The sequence below is a fragment of the Euprymna scolopes genome, chromosome 5 (assembly GCF_053919585.1).
Source record: "Euprymna scolopes isolate OS-2025 chromosome 5, ASM5391958v1, whole genome shotgun sequence".
Classification (NCBI taxonomy): Eukaryota; Metazoa; Mollusca; class Cephalopoda; order Sepiida; family Sepiolidae; genus Euprymna; species Euprymna scolopes.
Window position 1 is genome coordinate 85,179,841 of NC_136486.1, and position 26,161 is coordinate 85,206,001.

Consider the following 26,161-nt stretch of genomic DNA (forward strand, 5'->3'; position numbering starts at 1 on the left):
TTTTTTTCTAAGCATATATCTAAAACTGGTGCATGTGTTAAGATTGAATTCCATGGGTTGACTGTCAAATGAGACATGTAGTTAATTCTAATTGAACTTTGTGAATTTGGGTAAGCTATTCCTCAACCCTTTCTTGTTATCCACTTGAGTTAATTAGGGGATCTTCCACATTATACATTGACAATAACATGCTAAAATAATAACAAATGAAATTTGGCTAGTCAGAAATAAAGCTTGATTTCTTAAGCATAAATCTATTTGGATTTGAATTTGAAAATCTGACAAGATAATTTTATATGTTGTATTTGGTTATGGTTATTTTTTTGTTTCATCATCCATATTTAAAAATAATTTTAAACTAAATTTTTTTATAAAATGTTTTCAGAAATGAACATGTTAAATTGTGTATATGCTAACCACAGCATCGGTGTCAAACTTTTATGATTTATATCAATAAACTTTAAGCAGTAATAAAATTGTAATGAATGAACAATTTAAAACAGTGACTGATTTAGTGATAAATTCTCCAAAACTTGACTTTAAGTCAGTGTCATTTATATGCCAATTACTCATTTAACTCTATGTCAGATTCTAAAAAGTTTATTGCACTCCATTTTTTTTTTATTGAAGATTGCCATGTATGTGCATGCAGTGTGATGATGTAAACGAAACTTGGTCAGTGAGGTTTAAGGACATGCATGGAAAAAAATAGTATGAGAATGATACAATGGATATGTAACATGAATCTTACATATAGGCTTAAATATAATTATCTCAGAGGACAATTAAATTTGGAGAGTGTAAGGAGATATGTGTAGAACAAAATACTTTATTAGTACGGCTTTGTTGAGAAAAGGGATGGAAGTTCTTGAGTTAGTAGATGTAAAGCACATATTAAACTGAATGTAATGATGATTAACTAATGGCTGTAATTAAAGTTTTATTAACACATTTCTAATTTTTCATTTTCTCAAGACAATGTTAATCTTAAGACCTGTATCTATTTTAAGTATTAATCTTTTATTAAAGCTGTTCAATGTTTGTAAGTTGAAATAATAACAGAAATTTAATGAAAACAAATATTCATCTAAAAATAATATAAACTGCATGCAAAGAATTTGCATGAAATGTAGTCAATTTATTTGAAAAATATTTTTATTTTATAATAGCATTTAGCAGTTAAACTATTTTTTTAAGTTGTGATATAATTTATAATAATAAAATTTATATTAAGTCATACATCTAAATCATTTTTTTCATCACTCTATTGCAGTGCTTCTTCAATTAGCCTCATCTACTCTGCGAACAGACTTGGCACTTGGTCTTTCCTATCTTCTTGCATTGCCTCAAGTAAGTCAATATTTCTAATTCATATATAACTCCACTGTGTACATGGCATGGTAAATTAATACCTTTGTACATATTTAGTTATTGCTATGAAGTAGATGTTAGTAACTATTTTTTAGTGCACGTAAATGCATGACTCTTATATATGTAACATGCTGGCTTCTATAAGTTCTTAAAATGGTTAGGCAATTTGTTTCTTCTAGGTAAATATCCCCACACCATTATCTGTTTTCAGGATGTCACATCAAATAAAACTGAAAAGCAGCACTTACTTTTCTTCAAATTCACACAGCATTTCCTACCATATCTTCTTCTGTAGGTTTATTCACAAATGAAAAATCGAAATGCAAAAAAAATTATTTTATATGCTTACTTTTATTGCAAATATGTGTCAACATTATCTTAATCTCGCACTTATTTCTTTATGTATCATGGGTGTCCTGCTGGTCTCCATCAGAAGAGCAAAACAGCGGACATCCTGGCAGCTTCATGTCATTATTCTCATCAGTGTTAGTAGTAATAGTAGTACTCACTCTAATTTCTCGATGGGTTACTTCATTATGTATATTTTACTTGATATGAAAGTGCATACTCGATCAAGATAAAATCTAATTTGCCAATTGACACCCAATCAGATTCCTAACCACTTTTTTGAGTCTTCAAAACCACAAAACATATTCTCTAAAAACTGCTGATAATTTAATACTCACAGCTTGTCATTCGAGCAAGTAAATAAAAACAACTTATGTTTGCTTCTTTTGAGATATTTTAAAAATTTGAATTAACGCTTCTGAAAAATGTAAATTTTAAGTTTTGAATTTGAAATGTGTACAAAATTTTGATTAATTTTGTTTATACTACAGATTTATTTGCATATATTTTTTTTCTTTATGTACATAATGTTACCTTTCCATGTTAATAATAACCATTTTAATTTATAACCTAAAGTTTCTCTTTTTTTTTTTTTTGTATTTCTAGTGTGATTCTGCTGATCAATGTTTCAATGAGCTTCCCAATACAGCTTTGGCTTTACAATTGGCTGAATTCTATTATTCTCTAAAAATCTATCTTGCTTTATGGCCAGACACTGGAACGCTACCTGCAAGAGTATTTGATTATCCACCATCTTACATCATCTCAACTGTAAGCAACTACTTAGCTGACAATCCTAAATTACCACATGATGTCCAAATACCAGTGGAAAGACTGCAAAACTATTGTGGACTTTCAAAAGACTATTGTCAAGCAAAAACACTCCAAGGATTAGGAAAAGGTATTGAAATATAAAGCATTACTTTGTTACTAAAGCATATATATATATATTTAGAAAATCTTGTATATATTCAATAACCAATTAAATAAAATTTTGTATACATTGAATAATCAATTTAAATAAAATTTTGTAGATATTCACTAACCAATTAAATAAAATTTTGTATACATTGAATAATCAATTTAAATAAAATTTTGCAGATATTCATTAACCAATTCAATAAAATCTTGTATACATTGAGTAATTAATTTAAATAAAATTTTGTAGATATTCACTAATTAAATAAAATTTTGTATATATTGAATAATCAATTTAAATAAAATTTTGAATATATTTAATAACCAATTTAAATAAAATTTTGAATATATTCAATAACCAAATTTTAATAAAATTTTGTATATATTCAAAACCAATTTAAATAAAATTTTGTATATATTCAATAACCAATTTAAATAAAATTTAGTATATATTCAATAACCAATTTTAAATAAAAATTTGTATATATTTAATAACCAACTTATATAAACTTTTGTATATATTCAATAACTAATTTATATAAAATTTTGTATATATTGAGTAACCAATTTAAATAAAATTTTGTATATATTCAATAACCAATTTAAATAAAATTTTGTATATATTCAATAACTAATTTAAATAAAATTTTGTATATATTCAATAATCAATTTAAATAAAATTTTGTATATATTCAATAACCAATTAAAATAAATATTTTTAAAAATTCAATAACCAATTAAAATAAAATTTTGTATATATTGAATAACCAATTTAAGTAAAAATTTATATATAGTCCATAACCAACTAAAATAAAAATTTGTATATATTTATTAACCAATTTAAATAAAATTTATATATATTCGATAACCAATTTAAATAAAGTTTTGTATATATTCGATAACCAATTTAAATAAACTTTTGTATATATTCGATAACCAATTTAAATAAAATTTTGTATATATTCAATAACCAACTTAAATAAACTTTTGTATATATTCAATAACCAATTTAAATAAAGTTGTTTTCTCAAATGTATGGCTGTTTAATTATATATTTTTTCTGATAAACTTACATTTTCAAAAATATGACAATGATAGAAAATGATAATAGAGAATAATGATAACAATAATACTAATAAAAAAAGATTATTAAAAATTTTTGTTACATTCACTTATAATCTTTGGATGCTTAGTAGTTGTTTTGGTAATAAGTCTTGCAAAATCCCTGCATTATTATTTGTAACTTTTAAAATAAGTTTTTAATCATAACTTTAATAATATGTGTCATGATTAGATTTTCTGTTCTGTTTTTATAAAATAAGATGCATTTGCAGATATTTTTCTGTTTGTAGGAAACAAATTTAGGAAAGATGTTATCATTTGGTAGAATATCATTTAGGAGGGTTTTTTTTTTAATATAAATCTAAAGTGGTTTTTCTGAATAAAATGTTTTATTGAAATAAAAGAATTCTGACATACATTTAACTGGATTTTTATATTGTTCACTGAAGCTTGTCTTAATATATTACATACATAGGAATTCTTAGTTTAAGTTGTATGTACAATTACATAAGTCTTAGTGTATATCTTCCATAAAAAATGACAGACGTGGGACAGATTATACTTTGCCAGTGTTCACATCCATTATCTATAGATATATTATTAAAATATTAATAATAAACTTATAATATATTAGTAACTTAATTTTTCATATATAAATTATTATCATTGTTGATGATCTAAAAGAAAATGAAACACTCATAGTTGACTTTTTATTATAAAGTGGATTTCTTTCCAAATTAATTTTACATGATAGGGTAAGTGTGAGGTGGCTGTTTTACTTGCAATTTGTTTTCTCACATTAGTTTATCCCTTGAAAATGATTTCATCCAGAGGTTAAAAAACGGCAAATGCTTTACTTGCTAACCTTTGTATGATTGTATGGAAGTGTGTGTGTGTGTGCATATATATATATATGTATATAGATATTGATATTTATTATAAAGTGGAGGATATTTAAAAGCTGCATCAGCCATGTATTCTAAACTAAATATATATTGTATATAGTATGTTATTGTAGAAATAATAACATACCAAAATAGTGTTATATGAGACCCCAGTAGTGTTTTGCCTTTGTACTTTTTCTTTTTGTTTTTCAAATTGTTAAAAGGTTTTCACCAATTTTACAATAAAAAAAAGTTTTCAGCTGTTGTGGTAAATTTACTATGTTGGTATAAATAATGTTGAGGTAAATTTATATCTTGTTGTCTACTAAAAATTACTTGATGAATATTTTGAAATCTGGCTCATTTTTCTATACGCAATAGAAAAAGAGATAATTAATGTTTTACATTTAACTTTACTAGATGTTCATTTTAACTTTAAATATTCAAATTAATTCAAATAATGAAATCTTACTTAAAGTGAGCCTATGGGACAATAACTTTAATGTTTTTAGAAATAATATTGTATTAATCTTTTTCTTTGTCAGGTGTGGATGTTTTACGTTTCACAGACGATGATAACTATAAACATGAAACCATTTTAGGTCTAGCCATGTGAGTACAACCTTCTTACCAAGACTTATATTTTACTTAGCACCTATCTGATCTGATATTCATGAAAATTTAACCAAAGATGTCTTATCTTTGAATTTAAGTCCTCATTAAATTCGTAAAATTACCTAGATCTATAACTATCAATTTATTAAATGATTCTCCAACATTGTAAAAGAGTACATTTTGTTTTCCACAATTTGATTCATTATATCTTTAGGAAAACTTTCATGTTATTTTAGAATCATTGCAATGTAATAAAATAGATGGTTTATGATGGATAAAAGAATGTCACTGTAATGTTTAAAAGTTCATCTTTTATTTGATAGCTTTAGTATCTTTAGTTTTTTTTATATTATTTATTCTTCAAAAAATGTGTGAATATTTCTAATATTTACATCTTTGTACTCCCTCTTATTTCTTACCCCCAACCCTCCTCACTACACCTGATTATTTTCCTAAACTATAGAATTATTATCACATGGACCATACTATCTGCTGACTGTCATCTTCTGTGAATCATACTATCAGCAGGTTCTTACAGGTTATACTATTCACTCTTTTCGGTGAACCATTCCATCTAGTGGTCATTTTGTGCCCCCCCCCCCTCCCGCCTTTACACTATCAGCTCTTTTCTGGGTTTCACTGACTTGAGTAATATGTAAAAGAAAAAAAATTAATTAAAAAAATGGTGATTTTTGAACATCAATCGACATAAACAAAGACATGATAGATATATTTAAATCTTTTATTTAAGAGATATTTTCTTAATGTTTTGCAGTTATTAAAATCGAAAAATATTAAATATGTATTTATTTTACTTTAATATTCCTATTGACTCATAGACTATTTCTATTTCAATACACAGGACAAAGGAAGCTGATATTTTTAAGATTGCTGTCTCTTTAGCTGAACAGTATAATTTGACTCACTGGGAACTCTACATGACACATTTAGAATTTTTATTCTGTGAAAGTGGGTATGTATATCTACATAGCATTGCCATTTTAGGTGTTCTGAAAATAGTCTGATGGCATTAATTCATAAAAGTATACAGTAATTGAGCATAACATGGTACCTTAACTTTCGAATATGTTGCTAAACGGCGTTCTTTTTTTTTTTTTTACACGGAGGTCACCACGTATCAAGGCCCAGAAGCCACTCAGGAATAAGGGTTATAGATCAATTGAGGTATGAAAGCACAAAATGGAAACAATACTTCTGCTTTTCTCCAAAACTGCTTACTTATATATTTGGGCAAAAGATATTTTGTGTTAATATATTTATGTTTTAAAATATATTTATTAACAGAAAAATGAAAAAAAAAACCCAAAAAACAATAAATGTGTCGCAAAATATTGTTTTGAATTCGTAAACTTTTTTTATCAATATCTAAATAGTTTGCCAAAAATAAATAAATAAAAATTTATTTATTTTTGGCAAACTATTTAGATATTTAAAAAATATATTTATTTACAAAAACATGAAAAACAAAAACAATGAACATATCACATTTTTTTACAGTTTTAACGATTACAAAATCGTGAATGTGCAAGAGAAAAATAGTTTAACAGTTGTACGAATAATCTTATTAGAATTCAAAACAATATTTTATGTTTTTATAAATAAATATATTTTGAAAATATCTAGATAAATGAAGTAAACACTTAAAAAAAAAGGCTTTTTTAAGCTGGAACACAATGTGGCACATTTTTTTTTTCCGTAAATATATATTTTTTAAAAATATCTAAACAGCTAACCAAAATATATAGCATATTAACTTAAATAAGCAGTTATTTAAAAAAAAAAAAAATGTGATAAAAAATAATTGATAAGAAAATAAGAAGTTTTGGAGAAAAGGAAAGGTATTATTTCTATTTTGTGCTTCCATACCTCAGTTGATCTATGCAAGCGCTGTCTAATGACGTGTTTGAAGGTTAAGGTACTGTGTTTTGCTCGATTACCAAGAATACAGATAATCTTTTAGTCTTTTTTTATAGACAACCATCACTATGTAAAAAGATAATCTAATTGAATAAATTAAGAGATCTGTTATAGAACATACATAATTGAATTTAAAATATTAGAAAATGACAAATTTACATTTAAACAAATTAGAAAATGTTAAAGATTATTTTATTAAATTTTACAATATTTATTAATTTAGTATAAGTAAAAAGAGTAAGAAAATGAGAAAGCTATTCTTATTTTCAATAATGTAAAACTTACATAAATATATTTTCTATCATGAAATAACATTTGTATGCTCTTTGATTTTCTCCCAATTTAGACTTTGGATTAGATCTAAAAATCATAATTTTCAATAATATAATTGTTAATATACTTGACACTGTATTTTGCACATTCACTTTACTTGTTTGGGCAGCTTGTTAAACCCTTTTTGTTTAAAATAGATATTTAAATATTTTCTATCTTGTTTTAGTATGATTAAATCAAACTGATATATTATACAAATATTTCCTAACTTTTCTACCTCTGTCATTTCAAATATTTAAATTTAACACCGCTTCTTTTCTACAAAAAGTTTATTGTATATTTTCATTAAGTGCTTTTTATTTTTTGGAGAAAACTTATTGGTAAAATCAAGTTTTATAGCAAATTTTAATACCTAATTTATCTTTCAATTATGAAATATTTGGAACTCAATTAATCAACACAATTCTTATTATCTCAATTTGTTTCTGTGTTTAAAAAATCTTTTTTCATTAAATTTTCCACAGACTTGATGCTAATCAATTGACTCAAAGTGTCCAGGAGGCTAAACTCATGCCAACATTATTAGAAAATCCTTCAGAGTTTGTGCAACGTATGAAAGAATATGTGTACCCCTTGATTGAAGGTCATAATCATTCCTATCTTATCTTGTACTATTCGCTGCTAGCCAAGATTGAAAAAGAACACTGGGATAATGAGGAAATAAAACCTTCTGTTCATGTTGGATTACTCAAGAAATTACGGCCAGTTGCTCCAGGTAAGTTATATCAATTTCATTAAAAATAAATTATTTTAACTTTTGATAAATGTTAAAATTGATATCATGCCAGAATTTTTTCATGAAATTACTATTAATGGTTTTATTAATATTGAATTTCCTTTATGAAAATAAGTATTCAATAACAGTGATGAAAAAAATATCAGTTAAGAATAAATCTGTTTCATTCTGTTTTAATATATATATATATATATATATATATATATATATATTATATATATATATATATATATATATATATATTATATATAAAAAAAAAACTACATCACATGTTGCAATATCATGTTACTGTGGATGATTCTATTTATAGGTACAGGTGATACGAACAAAACAATCTCAGGTACTAAAATCACTGAATAAAATATACTGAATCTTTTTGCATTTTTCACTTAAAACTTTTCATTTTAATTTGAGAAGAGGAACACTGCTAATTCTGACTGGAGTAATACTACCATTCTTTACCTGTAATTCTTTACAATTCAAAGCCTCTTTCACTGGATTGATACTGTTAAATTTTGCTTCAGATAACTACATTTATTATTTGCAATTGATAAGTTTCTTTTCTCAACAATAGAGTTCTTTTTCTAACATTTAGATCATTTTTCTATTTCAAGAATGCCTCTCAACTCAAGATCGCAAGTCCAATAAAAATCATAAATGTTCATTAATTCATTATCATTTTAATCCTATAATTAAAAACTCAAAAAAATTATGTATTTAACGTTTTAAAGCTTTTGAAAACATTTAGTGTTAACAGTGTGTATCTCTATTTACCGAGCACTAACCAATTGAGCCACCATGATAGTAAATATTACTACTGCTAATGCTTACATAAACCAGAACAGGTGGCTTCCTACCCTTTCTGTCTACAATTGAATGTGATTATCACAAAAGGAAAAAAAAGAGTAATAATCAATTTTGAATATAATTATTGTAATTATGTTTTTTTTCTTTTTTTAGCTATATTTCAATTATTTTGTCAGTTATGGTATTGCGTACATAGTTAAAATTAGATTTTATTTAATATTATTTCTTTTAAAGAATCCACTTAAAATTAGCCAATGAAAACACTTAAATTATGATTTACAACAGTTAATATTAAATAATTGTTTATTAAATTTGTACCCAGTATTATGGGTAACAGTGATATATATATATATATATATATATATATATATATATATATATATATATATATATATATATGTACACACACACACTTGCAAATATAACAAATTAAAGTTCCTTCTATCAAATGTTGTCATTGCTTTGCTTATTATGAAAATAAATAGCTTGGATTGATTTTTTTTATTTTAGTTTTTTTTCAATTTTCTAACACTTATATTCCTATTTAAATATATCTGCACAGGTTTAGACTATAAAATGTTAATGTTTGGGAAGAATACTCTTTTTGATGTCATTCAACCCATCCTTAATGAAAACAATGTGAACGTTCTTTCGAAATTGGCATCCAAGATTCCTAATCAGGTTTGTCCCAATTATTTTTATAAATCTTCTAACTTGTTATCCAGTGTATTTTTTGGTAAATTTTGTAAGCAATACATTACAAGCTTATTATGTAGATAAGTTTCTGTTTATTAATAATCTATCTTTAGAGATAAAAATTTGAGTGCTTGTCCAGTGTTTCTGCCATGTGAAAAAACAAAAATAAGGAAAAAGCTGTATGATGAACATATCCATGATGGAAAGAAGATCACATAAATTAACAAAGCAGTTTTATTTTTATAAATAAAATATTTTTTAATTGATTAATGGGAGTTCATGGGCATTATAAGGTTGAAAAATAGCAAAACTCTTGCAAGTTTGAATTTATTCGAGTTATTTCTCTTGTTCCTTGCAATTTTTAAAAATGACATCGCAAGACAGTTGCTCTTCATTTCACCATAAAATTTGATTTTTTTATTTGAAAATAAACCTACTTGATCAATTTACATAATTTTTGAAATACAATATTTTTTGTCTGTCACGGATATGTACTTCATACAGATTTTTCTTTATTTTTATTTTTTCATATGGGGGAATCCAAGACAAGCATAAAAATTTGTTGATAATTCTGATAAATGATATTTAGATTTTATATTGAACTAATTACTTAGATTTATTCTCAAACTACCTACAAGACTTTATAAATGATTGCATCAGTATAAAAAATTTTCTTTTTTATTAACTTTCTAAATAAAGAATACTATTTTGACAAATCTTGAGATTTCAAATGTAAATTATAATTGAAGATTTGTTAGTTATTTTATATTAAACTAGAAGAATATTAATTTCAGAACAGGTAAAATTAATTCTCCTATTTTTTCCACCATTAAAATCAACATATAATGATATTAAACGTTATGGCTATACAGCATAATCATGTTAACACACCAGTTCTTGTTAGATCACTGAAATTAAGAAACATTAGTGCCAGGATGACCATCTGAGAATACAAGACACTGTATGTAGGTGAACCTCTTCATCTCCATGAATTGCAAAAACTTAACGTCATCATCTCCTCTGACTGGGATATATATGCAATTAGGGACCATTTGTGAATTTAATATTCCCATGACACTTCCTTCTTCAGAAGAATCCAGTTCAATCTGCCTGAGGTGAATGCTGCCAGAAGAAAAAAAAAGAAGTTATGCCTAGAATCCTTATTCCGGTTTTAATCAAAATATTATTTTGATTCTAGAAAATGTTTCAAATCTAAGAATTAGAGTTCTTAAGAGGAACTTTGCGTAATTGGTATGTCATATTTATGAATCAAATTTAAGATAAATGTGAAATATTTGAATTTTCAAATGCTCCCTAAAGACATTTTAAAATATTCCTAAGAAACTGAAATTTGGGGACTATCTATCGATTGGTATCTAATTAGGTATCCTAAACAAAAATTTTATTTTCATTATATCTAAAAAAAATTAATGTGGTCATATAAATTTTTGTAAACCATAAACAAAAGTACCAAATTTATTTTGGTAGCTCATTTAGCCATCAAGTTATGATCAAAGTTTGTCGGAAAGTTGAAATTTGCTATCATGGTCCAGAAGCCAAATTTCATAGTATACAACTAAAAATGTAAGCTACTAACAAGTGAAAAATCCTTATAAATGTAATGTCATCTTGTGGTAAATTAAAATTAATACTAATGAAAGCAATAATTATTAGATGAAACTAACCTAAACACTAGGCAAAATCCCACTACCAACGGGAAAAAAGTGCAAATATGACACGAAAATGCAATTTTGACTGTTCATATTAATTTCATTTCAAAAGCTAATGTATTGAATCTTCTTAGTATGATTCATAACACATTAGAGATCAAGATAATTTTTTCTTTTAATTATAAATTGATAAAACCACTCAATTGTGGACCATGTAAAAGCAGTCAAACAGACAATTTGGTAAAAAGGGCAAAAAAGAGTTTTAAAAAATGAGTCAAAAGTATACATTACTGAAATTGCTGTAAAAATGCAACCATTGGAAGTAGAAGCTTAAAACTTTGCAACTTTACTGATTTTTGGGTGAGGAATTCAAAAAAAAAAAAAAAAAAATGTTTGCCTTGTTTCTTATTAGAAACAAGGCAAAAATTTTTTGCCACAGAAATAGTTTTACTTTGGGGAATTTAAACTCACCAAAAAAAGGACCGACAACAATAAGATTTAGAAATTTGTTATACACAAAGTCACAAGTCATTTTTTTCAATCATTGAAAAACTTTCAACTTAAAAGACAAGTAAACAAATAAGATATTTTATAGGTAGAGGTCTTACTACAATTCCTTTCCTTATTGATTTTCTCTCAAAATTCTTTCATAGGCTTCTGCTATGGTAAATATATCGAGAACACTCCAAATCCTACCATCACTTGAAACTGGCATTACCTTAAAACCCCATCTGTAAACAAATGCTGACTCTACCTGTGCAATGTCATCTGAGAAAGGCCATCGAAAAAAATCCTTTCTACCATTGGTTTGTGATAAAAATTTTATTACAGTACTGGATGCAGATATAACCTCAATGACTTGGCCAATGTAAAAGTTGGTGTCATAGTAGACAGCAACCTATTGTCCTTGATGCTCATAACTGAAGATATCCTGATATGGTTCTTCATCACAACTACAGGAGTTATCTGAATGTTCAGCAGATTTACTAAGGGACTTTTTTTGTTGCTTTGGAGGTGGAAATAAATCAACTGGATTTCTTCTTAAGTAGTCAGAGAGAGCAGTTTCCAGTTGAACTTAATTTCCACTGGTGTTGATTTTGACATCCAACACAACCTTGAGATATCTCAGTTCAAGTTTATCAAAAACACCTGATAGAACATATAGGTCTCGGGGGTACTTCTACAGTTTATCACCGAAAATGGAGATGCCATTTTTTTCATGCACCTGTCATTAAAATCCAAGGGAGAAATCAGTATTTTAAACTATGACCGAAGCATGAAATAACAAAAAAATTAAACTAGATAATGATTTTTTAAATTTCATTTAAATTAATTTGTTGTTGACCCTTTAAAGTTGCTTTAATTCAAAAAATGTTTCATTAAAATTATTTATTTGTTTGGAAAAAAAAATGTTATAAAAATCCAATGTTACTTTCATTACAAAATTGTTTTATTAAAATTATATTTTACACAAACTTTTCAATAAATGTTTTTACAATTATATTTTGATACATTTTTATAGTAAATGTTTTGGTTTTCTAATGGCGCTCGCCCAGTTTTTAGACAATTATGAATATGTCATTTTCATTTTCTGTTTTTAATAATACAAAATATATATACGTTTCATGAAAAACATTCCTGTTTTCATTAATTGAATCGAAATATTTTCAATTAAATAATTACGGATATATGTTCTCTTTCACTTTCTTTATTTACTTTTTTTCATAGTTCTTTCCGGAAGTAATTAATATCTAGTTTAATTTTTATATTATTTATTTCTAACTTTACTCATAGTTTAAAATACTGATTTCTCCCTCGGATTTTAATGACAGGCATGCAAAAAAAAAATGGCGCCTCCATTTTCGGCGATAAACTGTAGAAGTACCGTCTCGGGAATTATTAAATAAACAAAAAAAAATGAAATTATTTTTTTCATTTATGCGCACGTACACATAACTTAATTATATTTTCAGTTATTATTTTTTAAATAATGTACAGTGTAATTAAAAATTAACAAACTCTTCAGATTTATCAAAAACGCCTGATACTACATAAACAAAAAAAATGCACATTTTTACGTGAAATTAATTTTTTTATTTACAGATGACTTAAAAAATTTTTATTTACACGTAACTTAAAACTCAGCTATATTTTGTTAATTTTTTTTTAAGTAATGTAACTGTACAGTCTAAAAAAAAAAAATAATTTCACAAAATGTTAGATATATCAAAAACGCCTGACAGAACATAAGAGAAATAAGTAAACAAAAAAATGAGGCACATTTTTTAAAATGAAAAAAAGTTTTCAATCAGTCACCAGCAACTAAAAATGTTTTTTTGGTTTAAAATGTATCCAGTTTAATTTTTAAAAGATAATTTAACAATGCTGAAGTTTATCCAACCAAAAGAAGATAAAGCAAAGAATATATGAAAGTTTGAAAGAAGATATAGAAAATAAACAACTGACATTATTTTTTAAATTGTAAATTTTCATTTCTTTTATTGACGTGCTTGTCACACTAAAAATATTATATTAAACAATAACTTTCTATAATTTTTAAATAAACAAAAATAAACTCATCTAAGAACTTTGATATAGTTAATAGTGAAACAAGTTGTTTGTTTTCGTTTTCGGTGGGTTGTGCGGCTCGTTTGTACTGACAGTTGATTTTCGTGATGATACTTCTTACTTAGGTCACTTGGTTTAAGTTGGATTAAGTTGTAAATCTCGATTTATAGGTACAGTCACTTTTATTAGAAGCGCTCCTTGATTTATGAGCGTAGTAATATGACACCAACAGATTATTAAAGAGGAGATATTTTTCTACAAAATGGTACGATTTTTGGAATTTTTTCAATTGAATTTCTTTTATATTTCTTTCACTGAAGTTTTCAAGTTGGATTTTTTTTTTTTTGTGAAAAACAACTTAAAACCCTTTTTTAATCTCACCATATTGATAAGTGACCTTTTTTTTTAAATGGTACTATTTTTTTATACCTAGAGACTCACATTATCGCGCGCACCAAATTTGAAAAACACCAACATTTTTTTTGTGTAAAAAATAAAGCCGCATTCACCAAAATTAGTGACATAACTTGAAGTAATCTGGAAAAAAAACTATTAAAGACACCAGAAAAAGAATTATATATGTATAAAGCAACAAAATTAAATTTTATTTAAATCAAAATTTTATCAAAATAACCCCCAAAATAAACGAGATATCGCAAGTTAAAGTTAAGGGAAATTTAACTTTATTTACCAGTTTTTGCATCCTAAACAAGGCTAGTTTAGGATACTTAATCTAATAACCTATTGTTAAAATGGCACAAAAATCAGAAGTATCTAAATTTTTATGAAGAGCTTCTATCCACTCTCTGCTTCTTTTGCATTAAACTAAATATAGCCCACGTTATCCATTCTTACACCTAGTAGGTATGTTCCAAAATTCATAGTGATGGGTTAATTAGTTTATGAGTGAATCCTATTCATGGAAATATATAAAAATATAAACATGCCTAACTTTATAATAATTAATAATTGATAAAATTTAATATGCTACATAAATGTCTGTAAAATATCAATTTGTATGGCTTGAATTAATTTGACTACTGTTCTCATCTTCAGTATTATTTGCACAAATAACACTCAAGGTGAGAACATTTGTACGATTAATCTAAATAATACAATTATCCCTAACCTAAAAAATTCAAAACTGTAAATACTAATATGTTTTGCTTATTATAGTCCAATCCCAATTTAAGTCTATATTTTTTATATTTAACAAATACATTTCTTAATTTTGATTAATAGAATTTGATAAAATTCTGTACATGTTTGTAAAACACAAATAACATACAAAATACAGATAATTCAATCTTATAACAGTTAAATAAATTTGTTTAGAAATTCACTGTATAAAATGGCTTAAGAATTTTCTATTGTGATCTAAAAATTTCAGAAAGGAGGCTTTTTTCACTCTGGTATTGTTTTTGCAATGTGGGCTGCAAAAATGTTTTGGAATGCAGAAGTAAATCGGCCTAAACTTAGTGGTGATGTAAGTATGCTTTTGTTTTTTTTTTCTTTGCTTGTAATCTAATTTCTTCTTCTTCTTCTTCTTCTTCTTCTTCTTCTTCTTCTTCTTCTTCTTCTTCTTCTTCTTCTTCTTCTTCTTCTCCCCCCTCTCCCCAGTATAGTTAATAACTTGTAAAAAAACAATAAAATGCAATTTAGACTGTATTCTCAAGAAGGAATACAAAAAATCTCATAAAATTATTTCTTTTGATTTATTTTAAAATATTTAAATTTGTAAATGCATAAAAATGTGTCTCAATGTTATTATGTACAAGCAAATACAGGAAAAGTTCAATATTATACAAAAATTCAATAATTACTTAATTTTATACAGATTTTATGTAGATTTTATACAGATTTACTTTAGAAAAATTTCACGCAGTATTTAACAAAATGGTGCCAAATATGTCATGAAGTGTTCTTTCAATATGCCATAGGGAGAGGGTAAAAATCTATGTTTATGCTTTTTATCAAGAGAAAAACATCATGTAATCAGTTGATATCATATATAAAGATGGAAAAAAACATTCTTGTATATGAATTAACCATACAACCACAAGTCTGAAGTGATTGTCTGACTTGCTATTGGATGTTTTTTCTTCCTCTCACCATTCGAGGCCCTGTCAGTGGGACATTAGAATACATCGACTGTCCCCATGCAGAGAGTAGAAGTCTCTCAATGGAGCCATCTGTTGATCGTAGATGGTGACCCTTAATACTTAAGGACAGAATCCTCGTGATTCAGCAGATCATGTTTAAGGTACTGTAAAGACATAAGCTGCACCACACTACTTTGGCCCTTACTTCGACTAAGACAGGTGGTCGGACATACCTGATCCAATAAATCGGTTGTCGATGACAGCACTTAATCAGACAAATATAATAAGAAAATATGCTCACACTCTCCACATTATACATTAAACTGATTTAGTAAGTGGTGGCTGAAGGGTCAATCAGCTTGCTCTTCAACATTATTGAAACATGAATTCAACATGGCTGAAAAAACAAAATTTTTCCTAAAAATGAGGCCTTTAAAAAAAAATGGAAGAAATAGAATAGCAGAAGGTATGAATAGATGAAATACATAAATGTTAGACAAAAAACCTCAGAAACAAAATCACGCTTAAGTCTCAGGCAACTCTAGTTCAGACTCGGAAACAGAAAACCAAATCTTCTCTACTTCATAGTAAAAGAAGCAACTAAAGGAGAACCAATAACAAAGATTTTTCTCTTCAAAATAGAGAAAATATTATCAAATGTCAAACCTAAAATGACACATTACTAGTAGAACTAACAAGCCAATAACAAGCCACAGAAATCTCCAAATGGCGATGTTTCAACAACAACAAAAAAATCAAAACCTTTCCTCGTAAAATGCTGAATAATGGTAAAGGAGTGATCAAGTACACTGAATTAACCCTGTGCTCCGTGAAAGAGATTAAGACTAATTTTAAAAACTAGAATATTATTGATGTCAAAAGAATCCAAATTAAAAAAATCTGGTGAAGTCATAAACACAAACATCTACATCCTAATATCAAATGACAATAACATAAGGTATGAAATAATTAACACCAAACCCACTCAGATGCTACAAATTCCAGAAATACAGACACCATTGAGACTGATATACATGCCCTTCAGTATGCATAAGGTGTGGGTTTAATTTTGGTTTGGGTTTTTGCATTAAGTTTAAACCAATCTCAACATCAGAAAATTTGAATCACTTTAAACTATAGAGCTGTAGCCAGATGTACCATTAAAGAAAACAAAACATCTGGCACAACTATGTATCCAAAATAAACACCGAGACCAAAGATATATGGTGCATAATTAGGAAAATAGAAGTAAAAAAATAACGATCCATCAATAAACCATCTTATACATAGATTGTAAAAAAAACGAAATGTGCTGATTGCCAAAAAGGTTATAGCATGAATTCAAGAATGTGGCAAATGAAGAAAGAAAGAGGAATTAATAAAATAAAATATACAAAAATTATAACCTTCCAAGAAGCCCATAACCAAGCTGAAAATATGAGATATTCTGAAATAACACCCCCCCCCCCAAAAAAAAACCATACAGCATACTACCGAACATGAAATTATTCAATGAAATGAGAGGACTAATGGAAGAGTTATAAAAACTTTAAAACAAATCAACATTGAAAATAAAGATTACATAACTAAACAAAGCTCCCTAACCAAAATTCAACCCAGAAAACGCATAAAACTCCAAAGTACTACAACATTCATAGAAGCAACCCTCTTACAGCAAAAAAAAAACACACCAAAAAATACCCACGAAGAGAAAGAAAATAAACCCCTCCCCAACAAAGAAGTTAAAACCAACATAAACAGACAACGCTCAACTTCCAGATCAAGAGCCTCATTTCAAAGCAGATTGGAGGAAATTGACACGGAAGATCAAAGATCAGACACTAATGACTAACAAACATTAATAGACTAGAGATGATGGATGCAAATAAAACCCACGACACTCAATGACCAACAAATCCATACAAACAAACAGAATTTTACAATGGAACACCAAAGGTATAAAAGCAAACCATCATGAATTATTATTACTCATTTCATCACTTCTACCTTCACTAAAATTGAACAAGCTGACCAATCATCTTGTAAAACCATATATACGATAAAGAGACTTCAATAGTCAAAATATAATATGGGGAAGCAAAAAACCAAACCAAAAAGGAAAATTAATTAAAAATATGATGAATTCAAACAATTTGTGTTTATATACATACTTACACCTGGCAACGGGTACTTACTCATCGATAAATCTTTATGTGACCCATTCATATACGTGGATTACAGTGGAAAACATAAAGCAACACATACAGGAATGACCGTTTTCTAATAATATTAGAAAACCTGAACACAACTCTAGAACCAAAAATACCAAGCTGGAACCTAAAAAAAGTTGTGAAAATTTTCAAAAAACAATGTCAATCCCTTCTGATTGTACAATCAAACAATGATGAGGATTACTTGACCAACTTTACCAACACTCTCATAAACATAGCAAATGAAAATATCCCAAATCATCCACCTCTATCAAATATAATAAACTGTGGTTTATTAAAGAATGCAAAGAAGCTATCCATAAACACTAAGTTGCACTAAAGAAGTTTAAACAAATTCCGATATCAGAAAATTTGAATCACTTTAAAACTATAGAACTGTAGGCAGATGTACCATTAAAGAAAAAACACCTGACGCAACTATGTATCCAAAATAAACACCAAGACCAAAGATATATGTCACATAATTAGGAAAATAGAATGAAAAATAACAATCCATCTATAAAACATCTCACCAAAAACAAAAAAGGAAGACAGGACAACTCACCATTTGAAATGGTTTCATCCGAGGGTTAGAAAAAGATATTTAGTTCGCTAACTTTGAAGTTGAAAGAAGTATATATATATATATATATATATATATAGAGAGAGAGAGAGAGAGAGAGAGAGATCTCCACTTTTTAGTGGTATTCCGCTGTTCTGTAATTCAGATAAAGCAGCTCCCATTTAAATCTGCTTCTTTTTTAAAATAGTTTTGCAATCTTATTTTTTTTATAATTTAGCTCAATTTTATTTCTGTTGTTTACTCTCTCTTAATCTTTCTTTTAATTTTTCTGTTCTCTTCCCCTTCCTCTAGCCACACTTGAAATAATTCACTATGCTGAGAGAGGTAAAAATCCTTTTGTTTAACCAAAGAAAACTTATGTCCTTCCTCCACATATGGATATGACGTATTTCTCTTGATACAACCATGTTTTTTTTCTTGTTTAATTCTTGGACCGTTATATTATTTGTTATATTTTCAAGTTTTATTACACACAAAATATCTTTAAACATTCTTTTTACACAGAAATAGAATTTTATTTTAATAGAATTTAAACTTAAAACCAAATATGAAGGTAAAATATATTAGTATAGTATTTTAAGTATAAAATAAAAAAGGGTATAATGGATAAACAAAAAAAAAAAAAAAACTTTTTAGGCGTTATGTGGAAACACCCTGCAAAACTTGAAAGAAGAAAAGAACAATTTCAGAATTTAAAGTAAGAATCAGTTTGAATTTAATGTAAAATGATCTCTCATTTCCAGGCCATTTAACATTCTAGGGTAGTTAACCAATTTTATTATTTTTTAATGTGAAATAAATTCTTTGCAATTATTTTTGTGGAAGGTGGGGAAGGGGGCTCTTTTTTAAATGATTTTATGTGGTTTTGCAAAGTTTTTTGCTTTTGGGCTTGCTACTCTGACTTGGAGTTACTAATGGAGTTAAGCAGTTTTTGGCAGGGAGGGGGTCGATTGAACTTAGTGTTAGTTGTAAAGTTAAGGAAGGTTTTTTGGAAGTCGAGCTTTTCCTTTAGAAGTTAGGGTTAGTTGTAGAGTTAAGGATAGTATTCTTTTACCACTCAAATGTAAGATTAGTGGTTGGATAAGTATAATATTTTTCTAACTTTTCAGCATTATCCCTCTCCGCTAAAAATGCACATAATTTATTTCTCATAGAAAAACATTATTAGGGTTAGAATGGACCAGAAAGAGGGCATCATTTTACATTAAATTTTCTGCTCTAAGGGTGGGGGTGAGCATGAATACACACTGCATCCCCTCAATAAAATATTATTGAGAGGTGGGCATGGGCCCAAAATTGGGATTTTGTCCCGATTTAATTTCCTTTTGTTATTAACATCTCACATCCATGATATAGATGTATAAATAAATATGTTTTATTTGTAAAATGATGCTATCAACAATTGGATGATTGTTAACATAAAACGTATCATGTTAACACTTATTATTAAACTGAACAAAAGTTTTAAAATAATATTTCACTAATTCTTTTGTATTTTGATGGTGTGTTAATGAAAAAATGTTTTTGGAAGGCATATACATAGTCATGCCTTTCGTTTTCTGTTCATTGTTTCCCCTGACTACACTAACTTGCAGAAATTTAAATGTAACATCTTGCTGTCCAACTCCCGAACCGGATTGCCCCTATAAATCTGTCCTCTATCACAGCAGCCTCTTATGTTTTAATGGCATTATGTCTTATTTGGGATGAACATAGGTAAAACAAAAACAAAAGTGGATGCATAGTACATGTGTATGTATATGTATATTTTTTCCTTTTTTTTTTTTTTCAGTCTCGTTGGCTACATCAATATGATGACTGCTGGGAATTGACTCAAAAAATGCTTCCTGCTGATTTACTAATGTTTATCGAAGCGATTGTGTTTGTCCCGACTTCAAGAGAAAAAGTGAGAAACATTTTATCATCAGATGCAAGATTTTCTTCTATAAATTAACTTGCATTTCAAGTTTAAGAATTTTTAAAATGATTTGGATTACTTGGACTACTATTCTTACCTTGATTGTTAGTTTCAAACCAAACTCTTTATTCAATCTACTTTGTGGTACTTTGTTCTCTTTCTGTTAACCATGACCGGGTTGTAGTGTTAAGTAAGTTTTATTTTATTCTTAGTTACTATTGTGTATAGTGATAATTAAATCTTCAATCTCCAAAAAAATCTCAATTGGAACTAATTGTACTCAACACCGTTATCCATTGTGCCATGTTAAATGTTCAATACTTACTAAATTCTGTAAGCTTCCTGAATTCAACATAAAAATTCCTAAGTTCATCAAAATGCACCTGAAGAAGGTTGTAGGCTATATCAGCTGAAACATTGCGAAAATAACAACCAAAAACGAGAATAGTAATCCATAAAATCCAAATAATGTAAATTGTATTTCAAATTTAGTTTTAACTGCAACTATGTTCACATCTTATAATTTTAACTGTGACTATGTTCACGTCTTATAATTTTAACTGCGACTATGTTCACATCTTATAATTTTAACTGCGACTATATTCACACCTTATAATTTTAACTGCGACTATGTTCACGTCTTATAATTTTAACTGCAACTATATTCACACCTTATAATTTTAACTGCGACTATGTTCACGTCTTATAATTTTAACTGCAACTATGTTCACATCTTATAATTTTAACTGCAACTATATTCACACCTTATAATTTTAACTGCGACTATGTTCACGTCTTATAATTTTAACTGCAACTATGTTCACGTCTTATAATTTTAACTGCAACTATGTTCACGTCTTATAATTTTAACTGCGACTATATTCACACCTTATAATTTTAACTGCGACTATGTTCACGTCTTATAATTTTAACTGCGACTATGTTCACGTCTTATAATTTTAACTGCGACTATATTCACACCTTATAATTTTAACTGCGACTATATTCACACCTTATAATTTTAACTGCGACTATATTCACACCTTATAATTTTAACTGCGACTATATTCACACCTTATAATTTTAACTGCGACTATATTCACACCTTATAATTTTAACTGCGACTATATTCACACCTTATAATTTTAACTGCGACTATGTTCACGTCTTATAATTTTAACTGCAACTATGTTCTAATGACATAACCATACTCTTCCAAGAGTTGTATCAAGCAATCGAATATGATGAAATTGTGCATATTTAATATGACAGTTAAATAAAATTCCTAAAATAGTCTTCGGGTATCTAAAATATATCTACAAAAAATATTTATTCAATGGTTTTGAATTGATGAAAAATCAAACAGACATTCTCAAATTATAAGACGTGAACATAGTTGCAGTTCAAGTTATAAGACGTGAATATAGTCGCAGTTAAAATTGCCCTCACCGAATCCTCACTTTTTTGACTCCAAAGAAATTACAAGAAAATGCTTAGGTGGATATGTGACATAAAGCCAGACCATATCCAGAACATTAGGTCAGACATTCTGCTTAAGAAATTGGCCATCCTGAAACTTGATGCTCTAATAAGGGTAAAACTGTCTTCACTGATTCAGGCATGTTGAAAGCACTTGCAGAGATCTAAGACTAGACATCAAAAAGATAGTTGGGTGCCCTAAAAAGACATGGAAAGAAATCACCAAGCAAAACCACAAATTGACACAGTTAATGCCCAGAACTGGAAAATCATAAGGACAGCAAGACAGCGTCAAACCAATTCTTAAAAGAAACATAGACAATAAACTTGGATGAGTGAATGATTGACTCTGACAATAGATTTTAAATATTTTTAGCAATTTTTTTATTACTATGAAAATGAATCATAAGCAATTCTCATAACTATTTTGTGTATATAAGCAAAAATTGATTGATAGCTTCTTTTTTTTTTTTTTTTGAATAATGGAATAGTTATTTACCTCTGTAAATGTAAGATTAATGGTAAAAAGCATTGAACTGAATCTTAACGTATTTCATTCTGATAAATGTGAAAAGAAAACTTGCTATATATTTTCAGAGGATACACCTCTTCCATTTTATGATGTTTCCAACAAAGTAGAGAGACTGCTCAGTGCACACTTTCTTGTGTTGACAGGGTACAAAATCGATTTTGCAATTTAGTTGAGAGTGATCTCTTCTGTCCTTTTATAAAAGAGACATTGCTAGTCTTTCTCTACTCTATAATTATTTCCATAGGAGATACTTGGTTGACCTCCAATCTCTGGTTCTTCGTTGTAAGACATTCGTAGCAAGAACTCTTCTTTTTGCTACAATGGAAAAACACTTTCCTTACTTCCTCTAAGTACCTAGCGTCAGACAAAATTTCCATAAATACAGTTCCTTTCCATGGTCTATGGAACACATTACTATGAAACTGCTTTCCTGTAGGCTATTATTTGGTCATCTTCAAATCCAATGTCCTCATAATTAATCAAATTTTGTTCATTTTTGTCCGTTTTCAGTCCTCTCATAATATTCTTCATAATTCAACTGACAATCCATTCATGTCAATAACTCTTACCCTTGAGTGGCTTTTGGCCTTGATAAGTAAAAATAACTTCGGCCTCCTTTCTCCTTCCCCTGTGTCCTATTTTTTACTTTATCTCCATTCTTATTTTGATTTCAGTCAAAGTTGTACTGAACCACTGATAAATTTGTATCCATATTGTCATGGTCCTAGGCCTGGAAAACACCAGGGAAAGAAAAATAAGACCCAGGAGTGGACTTAAGTCCAGGGTAAAAAGAAACCAAATGGCTGCAATGCTGCTAGGGTCAAGCTATTTTTAGAATTGATGTAAGGCCATGCCGCGAGGTCACGTAGGGGACACCAGGGGCAGCCAAGAAGGAGAGGGAGAGAGAGAAGAAAAAAAAGGAGGGGAGTCTGAGATATCAATGGGAAGTGAAGGATGTTTTTCACTGGACTCCGAAAAGTAAGAGAAAAAGAACGAAATGGGAATAACATGAAAAAGAAAAAGGATTTTCTTCCCTGCGCGTCTCTTCGAATGATTATCAAGTTGGATTCGAATGTTAGAAAAAGGTTTGTGAAATTCTCTTTGTCTCTCCCCCACCAAAAAAGAAACTAAAGCTGTTCGCGAACCAGCATATTAATTGACCGTATTTTATTGGCGGAAATGTATATTTTGTCAAACTGTTGATTCTATCTTGGAACTGGCCCCTCCCCCATTTTTCTCTGGGACTATTGACGACTGCCTTTTCCTCCATCTGTTGTATATTGGTTTATATTAGAGGAGATGATGTATTAAAACGTGTCATGTGTTATCTAGTGGATGTAAGATATCATTCTTTTAACAGGCAGATAATAAACGTATAAATCGTATGTATGTTGTTTAGCTAGGAGGACATGATATTGATGTGTAACTTGAATCATGTTGTATGAGACTTATCACATGGGATATTTTTACAGTTCATATGTAAGAAGAATAATATATGCTTCATACCTTTTTCTTGAAGAGTTCTTCTGTATCTTCCCGCTGCTCCGTGACGAACCATGAAGCGATCACCATCCAATTGAGACATCTGTTTTTATTTATGAAAACCATTAAACCAACTCTTTATATTTTTATTTTATACATTTATTACAGTTGCCTCAAATGGTTTTCACAGGATCTGCAGTTAGTCTACATTTTCTGTTCATACAGCCTGCTCCTAGTTGTCCGTCCACCCCTGTCTAGACGTCTGTCCGCTCTGGTGGTCAATCCTCAACTCTCTAAATCTCTCCAAAACTAACTACAGCACGTGTTCTCTTACGTCACCTAATTACGTGTCTCATACCAATCTAATCCACAGCTAGTTATTTGTTTATTCAAAACCCCAAAATAATGTTTACATATATGTTCTATTTTCACATTCTTTTTGCGATTCACACGTCAATCATTTCTTTCGCAATTTAATTGTTCATTCTGCTAATCATAATAACTGATCCAGCGACCATCCATCGCTCAAATCAATTAACAAGAATACGATAACAATAATAATAATGTTTTGACCCTTGATCCTGCTTGCCACAATTAACAGATACTACGCTATGATCACAGCCTAAAGGGTCATAACATTACACATCATCAAACTTTTTTTTTTTTGCTGCTTTCATTTCTTGACTATTTTGTTTGTTCGTTTGTTTATATAAAAAAATAAAACTCCACAAAAAATATATATAAACTATATTTCTGCCTCTGGCCTCCTCATTATTACATGTTGAATTTTTGTCTTATATTTTTCTTTGCATGTCTCACTTCTAACCGTTTTAATTGGAGATTCGGGAAAATTTGATAGACAATTAAATTTGCTTACACCTGACTGGATTCAGGTGATAAACTTGATAGGGAACCAGGCGAGTAGCCATCTTTGGGGGTAAAATCCCTTACCCTTCTCTAAGCTGGGTGCGTACAGAACGACGTCATTCTGGAGATATATCGTACAGGTGCGCGCATAACCCTAAGTCCTTGTGATGGAGTCAAAATTACTTCTGTGCCTTTAAACCTGGACCAAGGATGTAATAGTATATACATTACCAATATTAATTTAGGTATTAAATAAGGCAAAGTAATCTGTATATGCATCTTTTCTAAACTTATAATGGCAGGCAAAGCATGTGAGGCTAAATAGCAACTGAGCTTCAGTTAAGTTTCTACAATATTTCTCACAATTCTGAATAATGCTTTATTTCAGTCGATGAACACTAGTGAAATGTCAGCATTGTTTTATTTGTAAACTATAAAGTCTCAAGCTTATTATATATCAATGATTTTTGCTGTAATTTTATTATAACTGTATTTTCAGCTCTCTATAAATTGTCGAGAGAGTATTGTTAAAAGAGCTTTGAAATATTGTCGACAAGATGAAGGTAAAAAGAAAAAACAAGATGACGCCAGGTTAGTAAAAAAATTTGTTGCTTACATTTTTATACACAATCTTCTTTCTAAAATTATTAAAATATTTAAAAAGAAAATTTAAACTTAGGATTTCAAGTGTAATGTTCTGAACCCTAAGTTACTTTCTGGTTACGTGTGAAAATCTGTAGATGTTACAAAAGATTAAAAAGAAATACTTGTTTTCCTTCAGACGACAAATATCTACTATTATATAAAAGGAATATTGTGTATATGTGTGTGTATAAGTTCGCTCCCTATCGACTCCAAAATGGCTGAACCCGTTTTATGGAATTTCACACAAATGTACTTTGTGTATCTGGCAGTGTTCTTGAATAGGTTTTGTATCGGAATGTCTTCGATGCATATCGATAATCGAAAAAATGCAATGAAAGAAGGAACAGACAATTTTGACCAAAGTTAACATCTTATACAGCCTAACATTACAAGTGCA

General features: G+C 28.4%; 1 protein-coding gene across 3 annotated transcripts in view; it reads left to right on the forward strand.

Annotated features, from left to right (window-relative positions):
* LOC145276919 (NBAS subunit of NRZ tethering complex-like) overlaps positions 1–26,161 on the forward strand; it is a 199,874-nt gene that overhangs the window by 141,120 nt on the left and 32,593 nt on the right. For 2 of the 3 annotated variants that reach the window (XM_080128386.1, XM_080128388.1), the window contains 10 exons: positions 1,274–1,350; positions 2,326–2,620; positions 5,129–5,195; positions 6,061–6,171; positions 7,934–8,184; positions 9,575–9,693; positions 15,337–15,432; positions 20,634–20,747; positions 24,421–24,450; positions 25,619–25,710. In XM_080128386.1, the coding sequence (XP_079984512.1) occupies positions 1,274–1,350; positions 2,326–2,620; positions 5,129–5,195; positions 6,061–6,171; positions 7,934–8,184; positions 9,575–9,693; positions 15,337–15,432; positions 20,634–20,747; positions 24,421–24,450; positions 25,619–25,710 (1,252 nt within the window). The remainder of the gene's footprint in view (positions 1–1,273; positions 1,351–2,325; positions 2,621–5,128; positions 5,196–6,060; positions 6,172–7,933; positions 8,185–9,574; positions 9,694–15,336; positions 15,433–20,633; positions 20,748–24,420; positions 24,451–25,618; positions 25,711–26,161) is intronic. The other variant, XM_080128387.1, reaches the window with a different exon arrangement.